Raw genomic sequence first — 24375 nt, 5'->3', positions numbered from 1 at the left:
AGTTTAGGATAGGCGAGCTTCTCGCGGCTCCAAAGGAGGCACTGGGGTTTGCGTCTGGTGGGCCAGAGAAAGGTGGATGGGAGGCCTGCAGAGAGCTGGAGTGAGAATATTTTGCAAGGAGAGTTGCACAGATCTCCAGCAGCAGCAGAGCAGGGAAAGTGTCATGGGGTGAAGGGCCAGGGGAAATCAGGGACTGATTCCCAAGGCCAGGGAGAAAGCATGGCCTCTTCCTAGAAGGGGAGAGGGCAGCTGCGTTGCATCTACCTCTTTCTCCATCTTTCAGGGAGAACTGAGGAAAGGAGCTATAGACAAGAAGGATGGAGGCCCCAGGGTGGAGTCCATGGGGTGAGGTCAGGTCAAGCCTTTCTCCCCAACGTGCCTCAGTTCCCTCCCAGCTGTTAACCAGGGCTCTTGGTTCTTCCCAGGCAGTTAATGAGTGTTTACAAAAGAACTTGGAGATCCTCAGATCTCAGCTGGGCCGCCACTACAGTTATAAAGCCCAATAAGGGCCAAATAACTCCAGTGTTATTTGGAGAGGGGAGGAGTAGGGCAACAGGGAAACAGACTACTCTCTTCAAACTGAGGATAAAATCGAGCTCACAGAGTAGCACAAGCTTCAGCTGCCACAGGATATCCTGGTGCCCAGGGATGGAGGTCACGCACCCCCGTATCTCCAACCACCACCAAGGGCCAGCCTCCAGCTAACTGCAGGCAGAACCCAGGCTAGCAGCTGGTCTTCATTAATTCTAGCTTTTTTTCACCCCCCACGGCGAACCCATGGCTTCTACAGGCCTAGGCTAGAGGGGGCTGCCCTAGCCCGACCTTGCAGCTGACTGGCGGTGGGGGGGGGAGCACTGAACCAAAGGCCAAGTTACCAGCTGAAAATAAAGTAGAAGCAAGATTCCCTTTCCCCACTGGGAGCAAGGAGAGAGGAAAGAAAGGAGTGTGGGGGTGAGAGGGTGGAGGTGGGGGAATTTAGGGCAAACAGCAGGCAGTGAAGTCAGCTGGATTGAGGCCCAGAAACCCCCACACCCTGGGGCCAAGTCTTACTCCAGCTTTGCTTTCAGCTTGAGTCTTGGCTAGGCCCCAAACTAGGGAAGGCCCTGGCTGCCCCTTTCCGCCTCCCTACCCCCACCCTTATTAAATACACATTTTATCTCTCAGCATCTTCATTATCTTAACTGAAGGAGACAAGCAGTGGATGGCGGCAGCGGAGAGCGTCGGGAGAGGGGGGCCGTGTGGGGAGCAGGCGCACCCTTGTTATAAAGTGCTGATCTGGCTCTTTCAGGCAGTGTGGGAAACAGAGGAGGGATCAAAGAGAGGGAGGCTGATTCAGAACTCAATTAGAGCTTTTTAAAAAAGGAGCTGGCTCTCTCCTTTAGCCAGTCTTCAGACAGCCTCTACCCAGGCCTCTTGCACCCAATTAGCTTCTACTGCCAGTGCCTTGGGGCTGGGGTTGAAAATCAAGGGAGGCCAGAGGGCACACCTTCTCCCCCTACAGATCGCACTTCTGAGAAGAGGGAGACCTGCACTGTTTGCAGCTTTCCAAGAGAATGTATCAGAGGGCACCTTGCACTTTCAGGAGGAACCCGAGATCACAACTTTCCTCGAGTTGAAAGGTGGGACACCAAAGGCGTATTCCTTTCCGATCCCTTGCCAAGTAGAGACACAGCTTCTGGCCCATTCCCAGGAACACTAGGAACCTCCAGACAGGCCCCCATCTTCTGAGCCTGTAGGTAGGACTAGGACTCTCTCCCCAAACCCAAGGCTTCCTGGAAGCAACATGGAAGTTGCCTCAAGCAAAATGCCAAGACATCAGAAGGAACGATGGGTACGCATCTGTGAGGCCAATAAATGCTCCACAATGTGTCAAGACACATCTTGTAGGATGCAGCGTCCTTCCTTTACAGGCGCCCCGCTCCACCTCCGTGCAGAGACACCAGCAACGTGTACCTCCTCAATAGAACCAACCTGGAGATGGAGGGAAAGGGAGTGCCTTCCACGGCTCATTTGTCCGTTCGTTCAACATTGTTTACTGAATACCTCCCAGGTCCCGGACACTGTCCTAAGTGCTGGGGACAGACACAAATGTAAGTAACATCTCAAACTTGGCTCTTTCTTTTGGTCTCCGTCGGTAGTCAAGGCAACACCTCTCAATAGATATTTTTGAAAATCCCCAAGATGTAGCTCCATCTTCCCTTCCAGGTCTCATTGGTAGATCTTAAAAGGGCACTTAATAAAGGCAGGGAGCAATGGATTGGGGGGGGCGTGGGGCGTGGGGCGGGTAGCAAATAGATCTCTGCCAACATTTTTGATCTCTGGGAAGCCTGGACCTCACACACTCTTGCCAGTTAGTTAACTAGCCACAGGCAAGTCTTCACTGAGCCAGAAATGTCAGTAGCAGCTCTGGGGTTGAAACTCACACCAAAATTTTATTGTGTCTATGTTCTTTCCATGGCAATACCAGCTAAAACTCTATGCTTCTTTGAAGAAAAATAAATCAGGATATAGACATATATCCCACCACCTTCAAGAGGAAGAATGTGGGTCAGCATCTTTGCCTCTACTCTGTGTGAAAACCAGCTACAATCCTGGCAGAAACTAGTAACCACAAGCCCAGCCCAGCCCTCTAAAAATCCCACTACCTTCCCATAGCTCTCAGCTTCAGTGAGAAAAACCAGCAAGAAAAGGACTTTTCTTCCTCTTCTGTCTGCTCCCCGGCTGTCTGCATTACACTTAAGACTTCACTGACAAACATACATCAGCTTTTGCTCCCACAAGGGCAGCGGAAGCCAAGCAGGGACTCTAAGTCAGCTTCACGCATCATTGACAGAACCAACCCTGTTCCAATTGCTGAAGTCTTAAGAGCAGCAATGACCTAGAAATTGACAGTGGGGGGAGAACTGAAGGAAAGGAAACCAACAACCCAGTAGAGAGAAAACCCTATTTCCAAATACCAGGGGAAAGGGAGAGAAAAGAGGTAGAGGGGAAAGAAATTTGGCCCTTTTGAATCTGTAAATGCGATCTTGGCTCTGAGCCATGGAGGATATATAGCAGCCCCACTGCGAGTCAAGCCATGTTCCTGACTCAAGCCCTACAGTTAAGAGGAAGGCGCCAAGCCTCAAACACAACGAGGTGGGGAGGCCGCTCCTTTCTGGGCAGGATCCTACTGTGGACACAGAACAGACAGCAGCTGCCCACAGTGTGGAAACAAACTGTAAAGCAGTCACGTCTCTTAAGGCTGCAGCATCCAATAAAATGTAATTTAAATCAAGCCCCGCATCTGTTCTCAATCCCATTCAGTCTCTGCTTTCCATCAGCCTTCGGACAATCTTTGCAATTATGCTTGTTAACCCTTGTAGCCCCAGACACTCTTGGGCTTCTAGGTATGGACTGTTTTCCACTCAAAAGTGACCCTCAGGGGGAGTGAGTGCTCTTAGTCAAGGTGACAGGGCGAGAACATTCAGACTCAGACCTCGGACTAGGCTGCAGACTCCGCTCTGCCACACCCACTGGAGGGTGGTGTCCGTTTCAGAGGGCTCTCTCTGTGTGTCCTTCTATCCCATACCATCTGCTGCGGTCCAGATCACATTGCAAGGATACAGTGGGTAGCATGAATGAAACAGTGGCCAAAAGATCATTTGTACAATATCAAGTTCCTAAACTCGACATGTCAGAGAGGCCAGAGCTCAGGGAGCGGCACAGACTTGGCCACTGGCTCTCGGACATTTCCTATCACACATGGTTTGCACTCCAAGCATCTGCTTGAGTCCTAAAAGTACAGCCATCTCCCCAAAGGATCAGAGTTAAGTTTTCTTCCACTTCCCTCAAAACTACCCCAACCCCACTGCCTGCATATTCAAGGCTGTCAGTGTTATAATGGTGCCCTCTGGTGTCCCCGCCACAAATTACCATTGAATGCCACTGGAAACCAAACCCAGAAAAGGGGACTTGAGTAGCCATATGGATTAATTTATCTAATAAGACTGGAAAAATCTGAGGTTTAGATGAAAAATCCAACCCCAAATGAAGGCATCTGGAAACAAGTGGCTTCATCTGAGGGCAGCTAAGACTATGGGACAGTCTGGGGGAAATTTTCACATTGTTTGCTGAAAGTTTGAGCTCTCTTGAAATGTGCATGCTTACAAAGACAAAGAATGCAACTTGGAAATAAATATATTCACAGACTGTACAGTTACATTCCCTTTACCACCCCCACAACCTTTGGGAGTGCCCAAGAAACTCAGTGAGTCTTTAAAATGTCTCAATGTGGAAGTATGTGCAACGTGAACACAGTATACTCCAAAAAGAAAGAAATTCTTTGATGAAAGTGTCCTCCAGATCTCCATGTAGACTTGCTTATTTCCCTGGAACGTCCTTTTTCATTCTTCTTACTCTAGCCCCAAAGTTCTATAAAACACACCAATGTGTGAAGAAACTAAGAGGTAAATACAGGCATAGTCCACCATATAAATCCTATATGCTGTAATACGAGCATACTGGTTAGAGACACACAAGATGTGGACATAGTGAATATAATTAAAAAGAGTCTACTTGGTGGATTTTTAATGCATAAAAATAAGACCCAAAATTATTACTCTGTGTTAATAATATTCATCAACCTACAGATAAAAATTTATCAGTTTCCCATTAAAAAAGGTCATATTTCGGGGCGCCTGGCTAGCTCAGTCAGAAAAGCATGCAACTTTTGTTCGAGCCCCATGCTGGGTGTAGAGATTATTTAAGAGAAAATAAAATGAAGAAAAGAAGAAAAAAAAAAGGTCATATTAGTTTTCAGGCCTGAATGGATAAAGTACTAAAATGAAGATTCCAGAGCTCTCTAAACGCCAGTGGGATACTTCTGGGTAGCATATTAGTATAAAAGAAAAGAATTTAAGGCAATCCAGTAGCTAAGATATTTCCAATTAAAGCTTTGTCTTTTAGAGCATGCTCTACTTCCTGCTCCTCAATCTTCAAAGACACCTGGAAAGAAGAGAAAAAGACTTTTCACGGTGGAGATCTCACAAAAACCAAGTTTGTATTATGTAAACTTCTATCATGTTGAACTTTCGTCCCAAGAGGCAAGCAAGTTAAACACTGCTTTTTCAATGGCCTGCAGAAAATACCTCCTTCATACCAGTCCCATCCTCACAGATCTTGAACTCTATCTAACAAAAAACAAATTGTTGACCTAACTGTGGTCATGTTTAAATCTTTAACAAAAACAGATAAGCTCTCCAAAACAGGACAATTAAAAAAGCATTATCAAAGAGGCAGTTAGTTGTACCTTCGTGAAGCGGGTTTCCTTGTTCTTCTTTAATCCTAAAATGCCCCTGGCCTCCAAGAGCCCTGAAAGTGACAAACACTCTGACTGGTCCACAGCTGCCACCTGCTGTTTACGACAGACGTGACTATAGGCTTCATATAACTGGGAGAAACAAGGGAGAATACAAAAGTTGTTTAAAACTTCTATCTCTTGTAACCTTGTAGACTCTTTTTTTTTTTTTTAAGATTTTATTTATTTATTTGACAGACAGAGATCACAAGTAGGCAGAGAGGCAGGCAGAGAGAGAGGGGGAAGTAGGCTCCCTGCTGAGCAGACAACCTGATGCGGGGCTCAAGGGGCAGGGGGGTGAAGGCAGAGGCTTTAACCTGCTGAGCTACCCAGGTGCCCCAACCTTGTAGACTCTTAAAAATGTGAATTTGCATTTGTAAAAGTTATCTGAATACAACAATTTTCCCTCTTCTCAATAAAACCATTGAAGGCATTCTGTAGATATTGCCAAAACCTAAGGCAGGAGAGGAGCTTTATGTATTTCACAGGGAGAGGTAGAAATGAAAGGGAGGAGATGAATGGGAAATTCTCAACCACAACCCAAGGGAAATAAAATCAGTTGCCTTTTATATGGGACCGGCATTTATTCTTACTGTTAAAAACCCACTTTTAATTCCTATCAGCTGGAGCATAATAATAGGCCCTTCGGACAATATCTGCTCCGCAAAGCATTCTCGTCTCCACCCCAGTTCCATCTGCTGGGATTCTCAACTCACCTTCCCCAGAGTGACCTCTTTGATTTTCAGCTGCCGGGTCAAGAGCAGCAAAGAGCAGACCAAGATCTTCTGCTGAAGAGGGAAGGAATCTTGTGTTCCTTCTTTGCTCAAAGTCATTCTGTTACCATCAACTTCTGAGATGACTTGGGATATGTGAATAAGACCAACCCGCTTGGGAACCAGTGACTCAGAGGGTGATTTGCCTAAAAAGTAAATAAATCAGGCTTCACTAGATTTTTTAAGTATTGTGTACATCGAGACAGATGATGCTAAGTTTTAGTTGAAGGCGATTCAAGTGCAGTCATGTGGTGTCAAAGCAGAGGTTCCAACTCTGTAACTAGAAGCCAAAGGATGGGAGACAGTGCTATCTATCTTCAGAAAGATGATGACTTGGAAAATAGGGTTATCCTTTTTCTGTGCAGAATGGTAGGCTATTTCGTCCTGTAGAATGCAATTTAATGTCAGAGAGGCAAAATCCACCTCATGAAAGAAGGAGGACTAGACAGAGGACTACTGTATTCTGCCTTGGAAATTCTTAGTATCTTGAAGATGAAAAGTACAGAACCTTGAAGCAAAGATGAGTGTGCCTGGTCATCAAGAAAGGGAAAAAAGTGAAATGAGTGACTAAACGTGGACAGAAAAGTGAATCCTACATAAGTCCTCTAGATAGCTTCTCCAAATGACCTTTGAGGTTTGGTTCACTTGCCTAAGACATCCACAACAGAGCAACACTTGAGAAAATGTCACTGGATATCTTAGCAGATAGCACCATCTCAGAGGCCGGAGGTTGGGGAACTGCCAGCGAGATGCCTAGGACTATGGCCTCATTGTTTAGAGATGCATGAATTGCAAGACAGAGGAGGGATTTGCTCTGTAACAACTTTTGCCTCAATGACTTCCTCAGACCTTGAGCAGTTGCCCCAAAGCAATCTGCTTCTATTTCATTACCATAACCAGGATGCTGCAAAGAACTAATGGTAGTGGGAAAACTAGAGATCATTGATCACTGATCTTAAAGCTGAAAGGAATTTAGAGGTCTCTTCTTGCTCCCTACCCAAAACAATCCCAACTAGTGATCATCTATTCAGCTTTTGTTTGAATAGCTTCAAAGCTAGGGAACCCGCCTATGGGTCAAAGAAACCCAGTTAGTGCTATTTATTAGAAAGTGCCATCCTGGGGCGCCTGGGTGGCTCGGTCAGTTAAGCGTCAACTCTTCATTTGGGCTAGGGTTGTGAGATCAAGCCCTGAAGTGTGGAGCCTGCTTAAGATTCTCTCTCTCTTCCTCTGCCCCTCCCCACTGGTGGACTCCCTCTCTCCCATTCTCTTAAAAAAAAAAAAAGTGCCTTCTTGTATTTAATTGAAGTCAGACTCCGTATAGCTTTCTAGAACCATCCAAATCTAATAACACATACCAGAGGTCAAAAGATAGGAATTAGGTTAGTCTAATAATTTATGCCAGAAACTTACAACCTCCTTTAGCTACGTGTGTGCCAGCTGCGCTCACAGGAACACTGACAAGCCTAAATGTCACTGGTAGGAGAAACGGGAATAATCTGAAAAGTTAAAGAGAAACCAGTATCTCATCTATGCACTGGTATATATTACCTACCGTCAGCCTAAGCAGTCAGTTTGGCTGCTTCTGAAATATTTTTATTAATTTTCTTTCAACAAATTGATAAGAAAGAAAAGAAAGGAAGGTAGAAAGAAAGGAAGAGAGAAAATGTTTTCTGTGGAACTGTAGTCCTAGAAACAATTTTGATAACTCTTGAACCAGTGCAGGAGTGAAAGAGGAAAGAAACAATCAAATCAGACTGTCCTGTTTCTAAAGATTAACACTGGATATTAAATACTGAAAAGATATGTAGTTCATGGCCATTTTACCTCTGCCATGACTAAGAGAACAAGGCTAACAGAAAGGAAAATCATTTTGTCATTTTTTAACAGCCTACTGTAGCAACATCATCTTCGTACCTCCACCCTCCTAGACTTGGCTAAAGGCTTGACATATCCCAAGTTGAACCGGATTCTTTCACTGTCTGACTCTTATTTACTTTCCTCTCACCTATTTCAAGACCTAAAGTGAACTCAACAGAAGAACCCAGAGAGAAGCTGAACAAGCCTTACTGTCCACAATTTTCATTTCGAGAGCTTAGAAAGAAAACTTACTATGATCCAGCCTTTTATGTAACACCCTGGGGAACTTGTTTCCAGCCTGCATGGACTCTAGGACAGAGAGGCCAGACAGAAATAAAGTAGATGAAACCGACAAAAAACACAGACATACAGAAAAGGGTAAGTATGGATTTAACTACATTCATTTCGTCTTTCTACCTCTTTTCTCAGAAAAGTTAAGCTTCCAATTATAAAGGAAGACGGGAAAGTGATAAACTACTTACACTCAGACAGTGGTTTGAGGATAGTCTGGCTTTTGACATCCGACTCTACAATTTCAATAGCTCTCCTATAAAAAAGTATTTCTAAAATTAATTTATGCTGGGCCAAACCAAACACCACACCAAACCACCAAGCTAAAAAAAGACACATGTTTTATCATTTTAAAGCCCCCAAACAAAACTGGGTTATGTCTCAGCTAAAGGGGACTTGGTTGCCTTGAAACAATTCAAGAGAAAGAGCAGAGACTTTTCGGGCACAGAACTGAATTGCAGCATTGTCCAGAACCTGAACTCCAGACACCTTTGAACACCTTTGCCTTGAAACAAACCAGGGAATCTGAGAAACTTTCAGCACTATATGGTTTCCTCTTATAGATGCCAAGTAGGTCATCATACATTAAGCCAATAATAACATTTTGAAGGAGGAAAAAATGTCATGGACAGCAGAGAGGCTATGTGGGTGGGTGACTGCCTACAGAGAGAGCCAGTACCACCCATACACACTGGACCTAAAAGGGGAGTCCTCAGTTCTATATACATATGATATGTGTAGGCTACACCACACCAGCCTACATGACCATTGCTCATAGCTGCAGTCTTTACTCAAGTAGTTTGCTGACTAGGGGAAACTTTCAAATCCAGGATCATGCCATCTAGCAAATAGGAAGAGCTTCCTCTCCCACTGCTGTCTCCAAAGCACTTTGCCCACAGGAAGCCATAAGCCAGACCTGGATCTTTTGCATGGCAGTAGGGGGAGGTTGGACCAGCGGGCCAGCACGGCAAGTATCATTTTAATGGACCCAGTGTCCCTACTGGGAAGGAAGAGATTTCATCAGTCAGCACAGAGGCTTTCCCCAGCAGGAGGGGCAGAGGATGGGAAGGGGGAGAGAGAGGTCTGGAGTACAAGTGTGGGGGACCACCAGCCAGAGGAAGGGGTGCTCACAAAAGCAAAGGAAGGAAAAAAAATCTAAAGGCAAAGATGGTTCAGGTCCATAAATAAACCTGCTTGAGATCAGCTAATGGAAAAGTAAACTGGAGTCTTTTTTAATACAAATGTAATTAACCAATCTATAATCACCACAGGGAGTGCCAGCAACATCTCATTTGTTTCTCCCTCTGTAGGTAATGGACTGATAATGTTTCAGACATTAACACGGTGGAAATGCAGAGCTCCCCACTGAGAAACAAGTCCTCCTTTCTGAGTGTAAAAAGTGGCAGAATGCAGCCTCTTAAGCCACATTCACTTGAGTTACACAAGACAATTAACAGCATTTCTTTTTTTTAATAACAGCAGCCAACAGTGCCATAACTCACCTGCAAACATCTAGCGCCTTTCGAACATCTCCTGAAAGAGCAGAGACTTTTCGGGCACAGAACTGAATTGCAGCATTGTCCAGAACCTGAACTCCAGACACCTTTGAACAAGACATAGGAGATGACAGCATGAACTATAAGATTCCTTTCTGTAATTCAGGTCCCAGACATAAATATTTTCACATTAAGTCTAAACTTTACTGGCCACCCTTTAGGGTCTAAGAGATGACTTTTCTGCTCATAAATAAATGGAAATTTCACACATTTAAACATTTTGTAGGCATGTGGTAGAGGCTCATGAATGGAGAAAAAAGCAACCAGATATTAGCAAAACTAAACTAAAATCTATTTGGTCATTTTCCTTTTTTTTTTTTTTTTAAGATTTTATTTATTTATTTGATAGACAGATCACAAGTAGGCAGAGAGAGAGAGAGAGGGAGAGAGAGAGAGGAGGAAGCAGGCTCCCTGCTAAGCAGAGAGCCCGATGCGGGCTTGAGCCCAGGACCCTGGGATCATGACCCAAGCTGAAGGCAGCGGCTTTAACCCACTGAGCCACCCAGGCGCCCCCATTTGGTCATTTTCAAAAGAAAGCTTTTTCACAGGTCCTATTGTTACAGGCCATTATAAAAGTATTGAGGGGCACCTGGCTGGCGCAGTAAGAAGATTTTTCTTTTCTTTTTAAAGATTTATTTATTTATTTGACAGACTGATCACAAGTAGGCAGAGAGGCAGGCAAAGAGAGAGAGGAAGGGAAGCAGGCTCCCTGCTGAGCAGAGAGAGCCCGATGCGGGGCTTGATCCCAGGACCCTGGGAACATGACCTGAGCCTAAGGCAGACGTTTTAACCCACTGAGCCACCCAGGCGCCCCGACCCTGTGACTCTTGATCTTGCAGTTGTGAGTTTGCACCCCACATTGGGTATGAGATTACTAAAAAAAATTTAAAAAAAAAAAAAAAAAGAAAAAATTATTGAGTGATTCCTCTCTTTAAAAAAAGGAAAAAACAAACAAAAAAAGATTTATTTATTTATTTGAGAGCACCTAGTTGTCAAAGAGGGCGGGCAGAGAGGAGCAGAGGGAGAGGGACAAGCCGACTCCTGGCTGAGTGCAGAGCCTAACACAGAGCTCCGTAGGAGGCTGGATCTCACGGACCTAAGATGGTGACCTGAGCTGCAATCAAGAGTCAGAGGCTTAAATGACAGAGTCACCCAGGCGCCACCCTTCCCCTTTTAAAAGGAGGCTCCCTGTTCATTGTGGAACCCATCGTGGGGCTTGAACTCACAACTCTTGAGATCAACACCCGAGCTGAAATTGAGTGGTGTACTCAATTTCAATTTCAAGTGGGTCAGTGACTGACCCACCCAGGTGCCCCTCTTCTCTTATTTTTACTCCAACCCTGAGGCATCCAATAAATGGAGCCTTGGATGGAAAATCATATAAAAATGTTCTCACGTTGGCCCACAAGAACTCCCTGCTGAGAGAAGCAATCAAAGCAAAAAAAAAAAAAAAATTTTTTTTTTTAGTAGGCTCTATGTCCAGTGTGGAGCCCAACGTGGGGCATGAACTCACAACCCTAAGACTGAGATCTGAGCTGAGATCAAGAGTCGGATGCTCAACTGACTGACTGAGCCACCCAGGCGCCCCTCTAAACAAAAATATTTTAGAAAGACTGTTAGGTTTCCCCACCAGAGGTGATCCAAGGGACACATAATGTGGTACAATGGGTGGCACTTACCAGATCAAACCGATCCTGCAAGATAGTGGCTATCTGGTTTTTGGTATAAGGTGGGAAGTTCAACAGCCGAGGTTTACATTTTTCTCTAGCTTGAAGCCTTGGCAGAATTCTGTCCGTGAGATCTAGGGTGTTAGCGATACCTGAGGAGAAGGTAAATACTATCAACCATCATGGTCAAATCATCCCAAAGGAAAATTAAACTCTTTGAAAGCTAAATACAATTTCCAGTTATAATCCCACATTCCAACTGTTGCTTCCCACTCGCCACCCCACCCCCACACTTATTAGGTAAGATGTACGTAGTCATTCAAGAATGTTCTTTCCAACTTAGGTTTAGAATTGTTCACTGATAAGCAGGACCAGACACTCTAAAAATCAACTGTCTCTGAAATGAAGTATTATCTCAATTCTATTCAGACTTAACAAAGTTGATTTTAGTTTAAAGCTACTATTATTTTATAATTTTTTTCATTTTGATAAGAAAGCAGAAAGTTGGCTTAAGATAAAATAGGTGATAAGTAAGATGAAGCGATAAAAAAAAGAATTCTTTAGACCCATCGACATTAGCAGCGGAGCACTAACCAATGAGCACCAATCGAGAATTGCTTAGCCATGGCCATTCGAACAGTGTGTACAATACATCCTGCCCTTTGCTGTCCAGCTGATCCACCTCGTCCAGCACCAACACACTAAGTATAAAGAGAAACAATTAGTTTCTATGTTCACCTCCTTAACTCTCCCATCTGTTAGATCTGGGCTGACTCCAGGTCACATTCCTACAGCTGACACCAGTTTGAAGGTCATCATCTGTCCTCTCTGCAGTCACTATTACAATGATACCCCACCATGACACAAAAGTAATATACAGATTTTTCAAGCGATTAGCCTAAGAACACTTTTTCCCACTTAAAATCAGAATGTGTATTTTTCTTCTCTTCTTTCCCTTTAAGCATATGTAACTATCTGTACAGCCAATACAGGAAATGTTCTTTACTCATACAAACGGATACATTCAAGAGACTAGAATGTGAGTTTGTGAGCAGCAGACCTTGCAGATTTTCACAGAATAACATGCAGCGGAGCACTACTTACATCATGGGGCCCTTCTCTGCAGTCATATGGTATTCTAGTTTCTTCATCATGTCCTTCCCAGCTGGCCTGGATACTTCTTCCTGACAAATCTCCTGAGCAATAGCTGGGAATACAGCCTGGGCACTCCTCAAGGACATGCAATTCAGCATGATAGTTTTAAAGCCTTTCAGTTCCTTCTAGAAAAATGCAAACATGAGAGATATTTTGCCTTCAAATAAAGGTTTTGTTTTGTTTTTAAAGATTTTATTTATTTATTTGACAGAGAGAGATCACAAGTAGGCAGAGAGGCAGGCAGAGAGAGAGGAGGAAGCAGGCTCCTCGTCAAGCAGAGAGCCCAAGGACCCTGGGGTCATGACCTGAGCTGAAGGCAGAGGCTTTAACCCACTGAGCCACCCAGGTGCCCCCAGATAAAGGTTTGATGGAATCTGAAGTGTCTTTGAGGAGTTAATAGCATATAAGAGAATAAGCTCTAATTTCATTTGGAAAGATTTAGACAAAGAAACTAAAAACATCTTATTTGAGGGGAGACTTCAATCCCCTAAGCACATCCACTTTCTTAACCCTTCATAACCAAGTGTCATTTTAGCAAGAGCAGCATATTTCGGACTCTCGGTGTACCTTAAGGTCTTGCAGAATTCGGCTTAAGCAGGCAGTTTTTCCAGTTCCAGGAGCACCAGAAAGATAAAGACTTCCAGCTTTTTTCCCACAGATGTGCTCCCTCAGGAAATTCCTGATGACATTCATCTCCTTTTCTCTGGCAGGCAGCCGATCCGGGACAGCTGTATTCAGGACCAGCTTTGCTTGCTGGTAGCAAGTGCCTGTGTCAGATGTGAAAGGACAATTAGATACAACAGAGGTGACCGAGAAGATCCACTGGGTTTCATCTGGAGTCACCAGCCTTGTTTTCAAGGCTGCATTAACGGTTGCCATATAAGAACAAACCTTCTTGCTTGAACAGTCTCACACATGCAGATTCTTTCTCCAGTGGACATCTCTGCTCAGAATTTGTTGTGATCTCTTGACCTTTTCTGTCTGACGAACAGATTTTGTTTTGGTGAGCTCTAGTTTGTTCTTTTTTGCTAGGAGACTTCATTGTCAGCTGATTGTCAAATACCAATCTGCGCCCCTTAGGTGAACGTGAGCAAGGGGGGCCATTCTCTTTCTTGCCTTGCTTTGGTGGAGAACAGGGTGGTAAATGGGGAGTGTTGCACAGATTGTCATCACCTGAAATACATTAAAATCAAAACATGGTCATTCATAGTAGAGGACAGTAAAAGGACTTGCAAAGATCTCTGCTTTTCCCAGAAAGAGGCAAGTTTCTTCCTCTCTTCCTTCTTTTATTTATTTATTTGAAAGAAAGAACACAGAGGGGAGAAGGAGAGGGAGAAGCAGGCTCCCAGCTGAGCAGGGAGCTCCATGTGGGGCTCAGTACTAGGAGCCTGGGATCATGACCTGAGCAGAGGGAAGACTTTTAAAAACCACCAGAACAGACCGCCTCTCCTCAAGAAGCAAACATTGGCCACCAGATGGCACCACTAAATCTTACAACTATTTGGGAGAAAGCAAAGGGTTGTTTTTTTTTTTAATTTAAAATTTTTTTTTTTATTTTTTAAAAGATTTTATTTATTTATTTGACAGACAGAGATCACAAGTAGGCAGAGAGGCAGGCAGAGAGTGAGAGGGAAGCAGGCTCCCCACTGAGCAGAGAGCCCTACACAGGGCTCAATCCCAGGACCCTGAGATCATGACCTGAGCTGAAGGCAGAGGCTTTAACCCAACTGAGCCACCCAGGCGCCCCAGCAAAGGGGTTTTTAGTGAGATGAAAATTCTAAGATTGTTCTAAGGGTGTTTTTCTCAATCTTGGACCAAATAATTCTTATTGAGGGCTGTCCTGTGCATTGTAAAATGTTTAGCAGGATACCTGGCCTTTATCCATTATGCCACTAGCACTCTCTCAGTTGTGACAATCAAAAATGTCTCTGGATACTGCCACATCACCCTTCATTAAAAACAAATGATCTGGGCACCTGGGTGGCTCAGATGGTTAAGCATCTGCCTTTAGCTCAGGTCATGATCCCAGGTCCTGGGATTGAGTCCCCACTGAGCTCCCTGCTCAGGGGACAGTCTGCTTCTCCCTCTGCCCCTCACCCCTGCTTATGCTTATTCTTTCTCTCTCTCGTAAAAATAAATAAAATCTTTAAAAACAAAAACAAATGATCTAAAGCAAAAAAGGATTACCAACCAGTGTTCTTCTTCTTTTTTTTTTTTTAAGATTTTATTTATTTACTTGACAGACAGAAAGATCGTAAGTAGGCAGAGAGGCAGGCCGCAAGAGAGGGTGAAGCAGGCTCCCTGCTGAGCAGAGAGCCCAATGCGGGGCTCAATCCCAGGACCCTGAGATCATGACCTGAGCTGAAGGCAGAGGCTTAACCCACTGAGCCACCCAGGCGCCCCTACCAACCAGTGTTCTAAAACAAGAATATCACCTGCTTCTCTTAATTTCACCACTAATGAGGTGAACGCTTCAAAATACTAGAAAGCTAACTGCAAAGTCACAATACTGAAAACTAAGTTCAAAATTAAGGAACTGAACACCAGAACTGTAAAGCAGTTCAGAAGGTAATCTCAACAAGTCGCTTAACTCTGAAGTTCAGTAAATGAACACAGCAATCATTCTGAAAATAACCAAAGTGAACAAAGTGGTCTTAAATGAACTTAGGAAGCTGCTTCAAAGGACGAGGCATCTTATTTTTGAGGAAAGAGATCAATATCTACAAGTCAAAAAGTTGTTCTTATATACAATGGATATCTTACCGAGACGTTTTCTGGGGCTTAGAGGCAGAATTTTTACAGAACGGCGTGTGGTCTGGAGATTGGTCAATTCTAGTTTGGTGTCTCCAGAGATTTTAGCTTTGTCCAATGTCCGAGACACCTTCTTTTTTGGAAAACTGATTGTAGCCTGTGACTGGGATCGGGTTTGAGGCATGATGGCAACACGGCTGGGTACAAAAAAGAGAACAGGACAGCCAGTCAATATCTAAGAGGGACAGAAAAATAGCTAACATGGAATTTATACCAATGATCAACATTTCATGAGTAAATTATAATCATATTTTAGCATTCAGTTCTGCTTCACAGCCAAATCTGAGCAATAATAACAAACACTTGTCTACCTACTATGTGGAAGGCTGTTGTTATAAGCATTTTCTTTTATTCTTTTTTTTTTTTAAGGAGTCTCTGCACCCAACGTGGGGCTCGAACTCACGACCCCAAGATCATGAGTGGCACACTCTACCAAAAGATTCAGGCCTGCGTCCCTTAGGCACTAATTTAAGTTTTAAGACGACCCTAGAAGTTGGCACTCTTACTATCCTTACTTTACTAATGAGAAAACTCAAGAGGCACAGAGACCCGAAGTCATAGCAAACCAGGTTTTCTGGCTCCAGAGCTCAAGTTCTTAACCACTTGAGTGATGCAATAAGTTTAATAAGTTTATCTTAACAGATTTCTACAGTACTTCTAATTCCCTCACTCCAGGCACGGGGTGTGTCTTTATCACCAGCTTAGCCCAGCACCCGGCCACATTTACAGTCTTCCCTCCGCCTGGCACTCGGTCCCCACCCCACACCCTCTCAACCCCACCCAGGAACATCTCCCTCCTATAACATTCAGCCCCTTTATTCCATGCACGACTGCCAGCCTATTCCTTTCCCTTACCCCGACCTCAGACCTCCGGCGATCTGGGCTCTTCCCTCACTTCACCTCGAACCTCAAGGGAGGCTGCGGCCCTAGACATCGCCCCTCTCCCAACTCCGCTGCCTTCCAGACCCTAAGCCTCCCTGAGCAATCATCTGCTCTCCACCCCACAAGGCAGAGTCACCTCAGTGCCTGCTCTTCCTCACGTCTCCCGCACACGGCTTCAGGGATTCTTCAGTCAAGCTCCCGAATAAACTACACACCAGCAGCAGTAAAGCCAAACCGCGCTCGCGCCAAATCTGCAAAGCCTCAGCTTTACCGCCTCCCGCCAAAGGCCGTCCTGGCTTCTGATTGGCTGTCGCTACAGCACCGCGCGCCTTGGCCACCGCCCCCTCCTCCGCGTCCAATCCAGTCGGAAGGACCACAACCAATAAGAGAGCCCCAGGTCTCCGAGCCTTCGTGAAACCACGCCCACCGAGTAAGAGGGAGTCTACATCCGGGGCCCCACGGAAAGACGCAAGGTTGCAGTGGGAGCGATTCTGGGTAAAGCAAACGAGGATCGCCGCAAAGGGCAGCGGGAGATGTAGTCTCAGCTGCACGCGACTCTGTTTCCCCACCTTCTTTCCATTGAAGGTGCAGAGGTGTGGTTGCCTCTTCTCCCAGCCGAACGTATCCATTTGTATTACCCTAATGGGATACATATTAAGTGAGCTACCATATAACACCTATCATTTGGGAGGCGGTTCTGGGTGCCAGGCAGAATATTAGGCACTTATTTACCTAATGTTCAACCCTGCAAAACACAAAGCCAGCGTGAAGAGGGCTAGAGGTCACAGCAACTTCCTGGCGGTGAGGAGCCTAGGACCCAGATTTCCTAACACCCAATGTTTTTTTGTCAAGTTCTACACATAAAGAAATACACTACCCTTGATCACAGTAGTTCCCTGATTTGTGTTTCAAACCTAAGAAATAGGGGCAGGTCTTTGCTTTTGTTAAAAATAAAAATAATATTCTGTGCACCTTATCATTAATTCCATTAATCCACACATTGTGGGGAGTTGAGAGAATTATGGCCTTTTAATTTTAAAACCTTGTTTTATGGCTAAACACTAGGGTTTCAGGGCCAGGGAAGACTGCTATAGAAGAAGAGGCAAGCTGAGCTTTTAATGAAAAATATAAATTAGAGCGGTAATTTACAGGCCAGCCTCCAAAGCTAATAACCTAGCTAAGCCTCAGGTTCCCTCGAAGGCCAAAACCCAAATCTAGGAGATGGCAAGCATTTATCTTTCATCCTTCAGTTTCAAATGAAATAGAACAATGAAGCTGAGAAACAGGAAAACAATGCTATTACAATCACCAGTTAATTGTAGCCAGTTCATACAAGAGCTAAGAGCAAATACTGAGTGTTCAAGTGCATGCCAGGCACAGAGCTCAAGTATTCTACTTATTCCATCTCATTCTCACAAGCACCGAATTAAGTTGGTTTTATCATTTTGCAAATGAGGAAACTGAAATAGAGGGGTTGACTAAATTTGCCCAAGGTCACACAACCAGCAAGTGGAAGAGCTGGCATTTCAACACGGGAAGTCTGACAGCAGCTCAAACACTTGACCACTTAAACATAGGTGGAAGTATTAGACAGACACAGGTCCTAAATAGGAAGCCTTCTGTACACTTCTAAATAGGAAGAGATAGGGGCTCCTGGCTCGCTCGGTCAGAAGAGCATTCGACTCTTGATCTTGGGGTTGTGTGTTTGAGCATCATATTGGGTATAGAGATCACTTAAATAAGTAAAGCTTTAAAAATAAATAAATAAATAAATAAATAGGAAGAGATATTAAGGGAGCACATTTTGGGAAGGTTCTCTAGGAGCTTAAATCTACAATAGAGATCAGCATTCACAGTCATGAATGGGAAGAATGTTCCCAGAGAATGGAGGTTTTTAGACCAGATGGCATTTCTGAGCTCTTAATAGAGCAACAAGAACCCAGGAAGCAATCTTTACTGTTCATGTATTTTGATAACCTGGGCACCTAAAAACCATCCTTAATAACTTGAAGTGGTAACATGTGTCCAGCCAGCTTTAAGGGATAGTGGTGAAAACCTCCCTTGGTTACAGTGGGCTAGAGGGAGCCCAGGAAGCAATGAGTACTTAGTATTCATCCTGGAGCCTATGAAAACACTCACCAGAAGAAAAGCACCGGTCCAAGGTAAGCCTACAGGATTAGATGACCACTGTGGAAGCAGGCAGAGAATCACAGAAGGTCTGGATTGAAGGGGTCTCTACCAGGTTACCTACACGATGCTCTCCCTTTCTGATACTACAGGAACATGCTGCACATGCCAGGGGACTATCTTGCTTCTTGGCCTCTGTCCTTGCTGTTTCCTCTGTCTGGAATGCCACACCCCATCCACCTTCCCTGGCTAAGTGCCATTAAGCCTTTTAATAACCTACATAGGTTTCTCTTGGTGGCTGTCCTGGAGTGTTCTACTAGACTCTCAGCTCCTTGGAGGCAAAGACCAGTCCTATTCATCTTCATATAACAGATGCCTGGGGCACAGAGTGAATTGGGCAATAAATGCTTGCTGCAGAAATGGAGAGGACAACCCTGCCAAATGAATTTCCACCTTTTCCATGAACACTTTGTGGCTGGATAGCATATAGTCTTTTAAATCTCACACCCCTAAACCTAGGAGTGGAAAATGAATTTGATGACGTGTAAAAGCGATACAGACTGGGCTTCAATGATGTCAGATGTGAAGCGTTTCTCTGTAGTTATCTTCTGGGGTGGTTAGGATCCTGAGGTTGACATTTTAGTTCGCTTACCTCTGTCTGCAGAGTAACTGTAAGTCAGAGACAGGCCCCATCCTTGTAGCAAGTCAGTTTGTGCCTGTGCTGGGCCAGGAAATACTTAAAACGGGAACATTCACAGTAAGCAGCTGTGTCTCAGTAATAATGAGACTAGTGTCCTTATCACCTGCTAACTGATACACAGTATCATGAGGGAAGGAATCAAATCACAATGGAAGGGCCTGTCCAATATCCTTTTGTGTATGTGTGCACAAATGCATGCACACACACACGCAGAGACTAGCAGTATCACCCCAACAGGACAGAGAAATCTTACAGGTTTAGGAAATTGAGGGTCATTCAGGCAAGCTCCACTTGAGGGCTAAAGTCACAGGAGGAACAATTAAATCAATAAATAGGTAGTTTATTAATCATATTAATAACAATGATGGGTCAAATAATCAGGGATTCAGCCAATCTGGGAAGTATGGATGAAAATGAAAGGAGGCCTTTCCCCCCTCCCTAAGTTTTTATATCTAAATTATGTGAAAGTGATTCATACACACACTCATTATGAATCAGTATGGGAAATAATTTCAAAATCTTTCCTAGCGATGAAAGCACAAGGTGAGCTCATTAAGTCTTAGTGGTGATTATGTCAGCTGACCACAGTAAGCAGAGAATGTCTGGTTCATTTTTCACACCCCAAGTCAAAGTTCAAGAAAGCCAGCCAAGATTGCAACGTAAAAAGCAGGGAAGAAAAAAAGCCAACACCCACGATAACAATAGACACATACAGTCCATCTGCTGTCCCCACCCTTTTCTTCCACACCTCAGTGGGACAATCTGCCATGCAACACAGGTAGAAAGAATCCTAAGAGATGTAAGGAGAGGACACAAGGCCAGAGTGCCTCCTGGGTCCCCTGAAATCATGGGCATCAGGAAGGTAAGATGGCAAACGTAAATGATGACCAGAACTACCAGAGTCACCCAGGTGAGCATGGGTAACGAGAACTGTGATATTCAAAATACAGCAGGAAGGGAGGAGGGAAGACCCCTGGGAAGCTGCAGATGCTTCTGCCCAAGTCAGTGTAGCTACCTTCTTAGAGGTTCTAGAGTCAAACCACCACACTCACCAGAAGCAACAAATGTTCTCCGCTCCCTATGCCACCATTGGAGGCAGTGTTCCAGACAAGAGTACACAGTTTTCAGGTGTTTGTTTTTGTTTTTAAGCAAGGTTTAATTAAACTGCACGGCTTCCAGAAGAAAGAAGTGTACCAAAGAATCCAACCTGAGACCAGATTATACATTATAGAGGGGTGGGGGGTGGAGGAATTACTGCTTATTAGGAGGGAGCACTGCAATTGGAATATATCTCCAAAATAAATCATACAATAAATTATTTTTTTTAAAGAAAATAAACTGATCCACATGCAAAGATGGACACACACACACACACACACACACTGCACACATCACTCTAGTCTTTTATTCAGTGTTGACTAGGACTTCCATGCTGGTCCCGTGGGAAAGGACAAAGGTTAGACATGAGAAAAGAAGGCTTGGCCCCTCTGCCACCAGTGGAATGAGATTTAAGACAATTAGAGAGGAAACCCACTAAGGTGTTAGAAACAAGAGTAGAAAGAAGGAAATAGTTATCAAGGAAGATTTTAATTGCTTCAAAGAGAGAGAGGAAGAAAGCACAGAAATCTAACCCAAGTAAAGGCACAATGACCGTGGAGTTGAATGGAACCAAATCCTTCCTTCAGCTTAACAATTAATCCCTCAAATTTTTTTATGTGTTTGGAAGGTGGCTGTAGTTTTGTTTCATTTTGCTTTTAAGAGATGAGTCTTGAAGGCAGAGTTGTAATGCCTTCCATTCCCTAAATCAGGGCGGCTTACAGAAAGCCACCTTGACCACATTGCCAGGGACTGAGATTCAGTAGGGAAAGAAAGGCTACAACTGGAATGTGAAGAATTGGATTTGCAGTTGACTGTAGATTGGGTTTCCAGAAGGACAGACAGCTCAGTGTAGTGCCATCAAAGGGCCTCAGGTGCCCTATACTCCACCCCCAGAGCACTGCAGAAGGAAAGGACCCTGGAGTCACATTTTTCCCCCACTCCCATAAGCACTCAGCCTACAGATTATTTCAAGTGATCAGGAGAATTAAAACACACCCCAACCCTGAGTTGCTCTGTAGCAAGTCTATTTACAATTTTTTCTCACCTCTCCCTGGAGGTAAATCTGGATTTCAAGTTGGGAAGCTGTGGGGTAAGGGGATGCCCCCAGTGCAATGGCCAGTGGCTAGTCTCCTTGCCTTGGCCAGTTGGGAGGGCTGGGATGCATTTCTGGAGACAAGTAGTCTCACATCCATCAGGTGGGGTAGCCCTAAGCACCCTCACTCTGGGAGCCCAGGCCGTGAGGATGATGGGGCTTTGCAGCTGGAGGAAATCCCCAAAACCAGAAAAACCACACCTGGAATATCAAAATGATTTTTGGTGACCAAAGAAGAGGGGGGAAGAGGGGCATATAGCTCGTTTAAAAACCTGGAAGCCACTGCTCTGCTTCCCAGAAAGGGTGGAAAGAAACAATTAAGTTTTTCCCACTAGAGAAAAACAAAACCAAACCCACACAGAGGCTTATAACACAGCTTCCTGATGCTTAGTTGGGCAATGTCTCTTCCTTCTGGGAGGGAATTAAGGGGGTTTAGGGGACTGGGCAAGAGTCTCAACATGAGACCACCCCATCTCCCACTGAAGAGACAGTACTCCCACAAGCAGGTAAGAAGAGCAGGCTAAAAGGTGAGAAGTTTTAGTGCTCTTGCAGCCAGCCCACCTTAAATCTATAGTACAAGCTTTTTACAACATACAAAATAGATCAATAACTATGAGGATCACATTCCCATTCTTCAATAGTAAATATACATGATAATAAATCTGTTATTAACAGAGGGACAATAAGGCAAAGACATTTAATAGGTACTGTGCCATCAACATGCTCTCAAGAAGAAAATCCCTCTGATTAGATCTAGGCCCAGGCATTTTTTCATGAGGCCAAGAAAATGAGAATACTATCAATACCTATGTGACACAGTCCAAATGCTGGGGAGTAAGAGAGGCAGCAGGTCACAGAGGAGGAAGATATCAGCCCCAATGAAAAGCTGGGGTTTGGCTTTTACTTGTGATACTTATTTTGATGCTCTATGTTTGAGTAAAGGGGGAAAAGAAAAGGATATACTTTGATAATATTATACAAAAGGCATCAACTCCCATTTCAAAAACAAATGGGAGGACTTCACAGTCCAAGTTCACTAACTGGTCAGCATCTCCCCTGGAACTCTGCTGCAGGGTTAACTCTTGTATTCTTTTTCCCTCCACTCGTGCCCTGTCTCAGCACTACTGGCTTCAGAATGCTGGGGATACTGCTGAGAGATAACTGCTAACAGATTTGAAAATAAAAACGATAAAGAGAATGATTAGAAAAGGTTTGGGGACAGACCTCATCATGGTTTGTCCCAAGAGTCAATGTAGTCCAGGGAATGGCAAAGGATAGCAGACCCTGAATAAAGAACCCAAGCTGAGAGCTCTCCCACCTGCACGGGAAGACTTGGGTTTCTCTGGGCACCATGCACAGATCCTTAGTCTGTGATCCAACAGACTGGAGAGGTCCCAAAGGCAATTTAAGCCTGTGATGTACCTGGTGAAAATTGTTATTTGGCTTTCCCCATCCACTTCAAGGAATAGCCTTGGCTCCTCCCCTGCTCTCACTCCAAGCTTTGAGCAATCTCTGCACTCGGCAAGAGTTGTAGCAAACCAAACCATCCATATGCAGAGCCCAGGAGCTCCATCCTGCTGTGAGAGAATGGTGAAGTCCCATCCCACTGACAGTCTAGGATGAAACTGACATCCCATCAGTTTCTTCCTAGACTGGGACCCTCTATTTCCCCTGCATCCTTGAACTAGGACCCGGAAGACGAAAAAACATATTGCTGGCTGCCAAGGAAGATCAACTGGACTGAGGCACACTTCACCAAAGTCTGTGCTTCCTGGCACAGAGGAATCTGGCTGTCCCCATAACCTTCCTCACCCTTCTCTATTCTGCTATATTAACCCCTGCAGTCTTGCAGAGGCAAGAGTAGTGGAGAAAGGAACAGAAGTACCTGCTAAGTCAGATGGGCTGTGAACTTTGGAACAAGTGGGCCTTAAAGTCCTTCATAACCCACAGAGTTGACCCTTCCACGAGGTGCTTCACCTTCCCTTGTCATCCTGGGGCACCCATCAGGGGCTAAAGTCTCTGAGCAGGCCTCCAGGGCCAGTCAGAAAAGACTTAATTGGTGTCAAGGCCAACACTCTATCTTTCCATCTCCCACTGCAGGTTTTTGGAGTTTGTGAATCTGTAATGAATCAAAGTGACTTGTCTCTTGAGGGGATGGGCAGTGCTGAGAGGAATAACAGCCCTCAGCCTCAGCACCCTGAGGAAACAGGCAAATGGGCAGGGAGTCCCAGAGGACACAAATGGCTCCTGGCCCCTTTGCTGCAGAGAAACTGACTAGCTCTAAAAGGATCCCCAGTTTATTTCACCCTCTCTTTTTATTAGATGTTTAGTTCAACTGGTTAGTATTTAGTGTTTATAATATCCAACTTCTCCCTGGGGTGGTGGCATGGGGTGGGGTGAGAGCAAAACCAAAATACCCCTAAACAGAAAGCAGACCCATTTCTTTGCCTTTTCTTCAAACTTGACCTTTAAAACAGATCACTTCTCTGCAAATTCCTTTCCTGTTTCACTAAAAATGCCCACCCCCCAGAAGTCCTGGCCACGCCAGCCTCCTAAATGAGGAAATATAATACAACCGTCACGCTTCCCCCACAGTGGGTAGGAGAAAGTAGGAGTACAATACTCCACCCTGCCCCAACAATGAGTTCATTCATCATAACAAGGCACCTTTCCCCAAGAGGAAGGCAGGAGACATGGAAGCGTTTTCCTCATCTGGCTAGCAGGGCTTGCAAGAGGAGGGATGGATGCAGGGTTTGAGACCCTACTGTCTTAAGAGTCCAATCACCAAGTCTAGAGACGAGATGCATAGATGGAGGTGAGTGGGGAGGACGCTTGGTGTCTAGAGATGGGTTGCACTGGAGAAACACGTCAGGAGCTCTCATGCAGGTTTCAGGGGAATGGAAGGGACCATCTGAGCAGAGGAGAGGGTCCATCCTTTTCCTGAGGAACAGGACCAAGCCAGGCTTCACCTGAGAATGGGCGGCAGAGGTGGGGCTCCACGGGCAGCTGAAAAATATAAAAATAAAAACC

The 24375-nt window shown here is 44.8% G+C and overlaps 2 protein-coding genes across 8 annotated transcripts in view; both read right to left on the bottom strand.

Moving 5' to 3' along the window:
* Positions 1-4160: 4160 nt before the first annotated feature.
* Positions 4161-24222, bottom strand: CDC6 (cell division cycle 6). Of its 3 annotated transcripts, none has more exons than XM_032871546.1 (12): positions 24131-24222; positions 15398-15582; positions 13526-13807; positions 13202-13401; positions 12584-12759; positions 12074-12180; positions 11492-11631; positions 9759-9859; positions 8448-8512; positions 6052-6254; positions 5288-5428; positions 4161-4983 (listed from the first exon to the last, which is right to left on the bottom strand). In XM_032871546.1, the coding sequence occupies exons 2-12, from the start codon at positions 15567-15569 to the stop codon at positions 4894-4896; spliced, it is 1677 nt and encodes a 558-aa protein (XP_032727437.1). In that variant the 5' UTR covers positions 15570-15582; positions 24131-24222; the 3' UTR covers positions 4161-4893. The 3 variants fall into 3 exon arrangements, with proteins under 3 accessions (XP_032727437.1, XP_032727438.1, XP_032727436.1); XM_032871547.1 differs by lacking the exon at positions 24131-24222 and adding an exon at positions 18467-18765; XM_032871545.1 differs by lacking the exon at positions 24131-24222 and adding an exon at positions 16464-16832.
* WIPF2 (WAS/WASL interacting protein family member 2) overlaps positions 22988-24375 on the bottom strand; it is a 43441-nt gene continuing 42053 nt past the window's right edge. For 4 of the 5 annotated variants that reach the window (XM_032871563.1, XM_032871564.1, XM_032871560.1 and 1 more), the window contains one exon: positions 24235-24351. In XM_032871563.1, the coding sequence (XP_032727454.1) occupies positions 24311-24351 (41 nt within the window). In that variant the 3' untranslated portion in view covers positions 24235-24310. Of the gene's footprint in view, positions 24352-24375 lie in introns of all 5 variants that reach the window. The other variant, XM_032871565.1, reaches the window with a different exon arrangement.

This window comes from Lontra canadensis, unplaced genomic scaffold (genome assembly GCF_010015895.1).
Source record: "Lontra canadensis isolate GAN:19392208 unplaced genomic scaffold, GSC_riverotter_1.0 scaffold43, whole genome shotgun sequence".
Lineage (NCBI taxonomy): Eukaryota > Metazoa > Chordata > Mammalia > Carnivora > Mustelidae > Lontra > Lontra canadensis.
The sequence above is the reverse complement of the archived record's forward strand: the minus strand, read 5'-3'. Positions and strand labels throughout refer to the sequence as shown.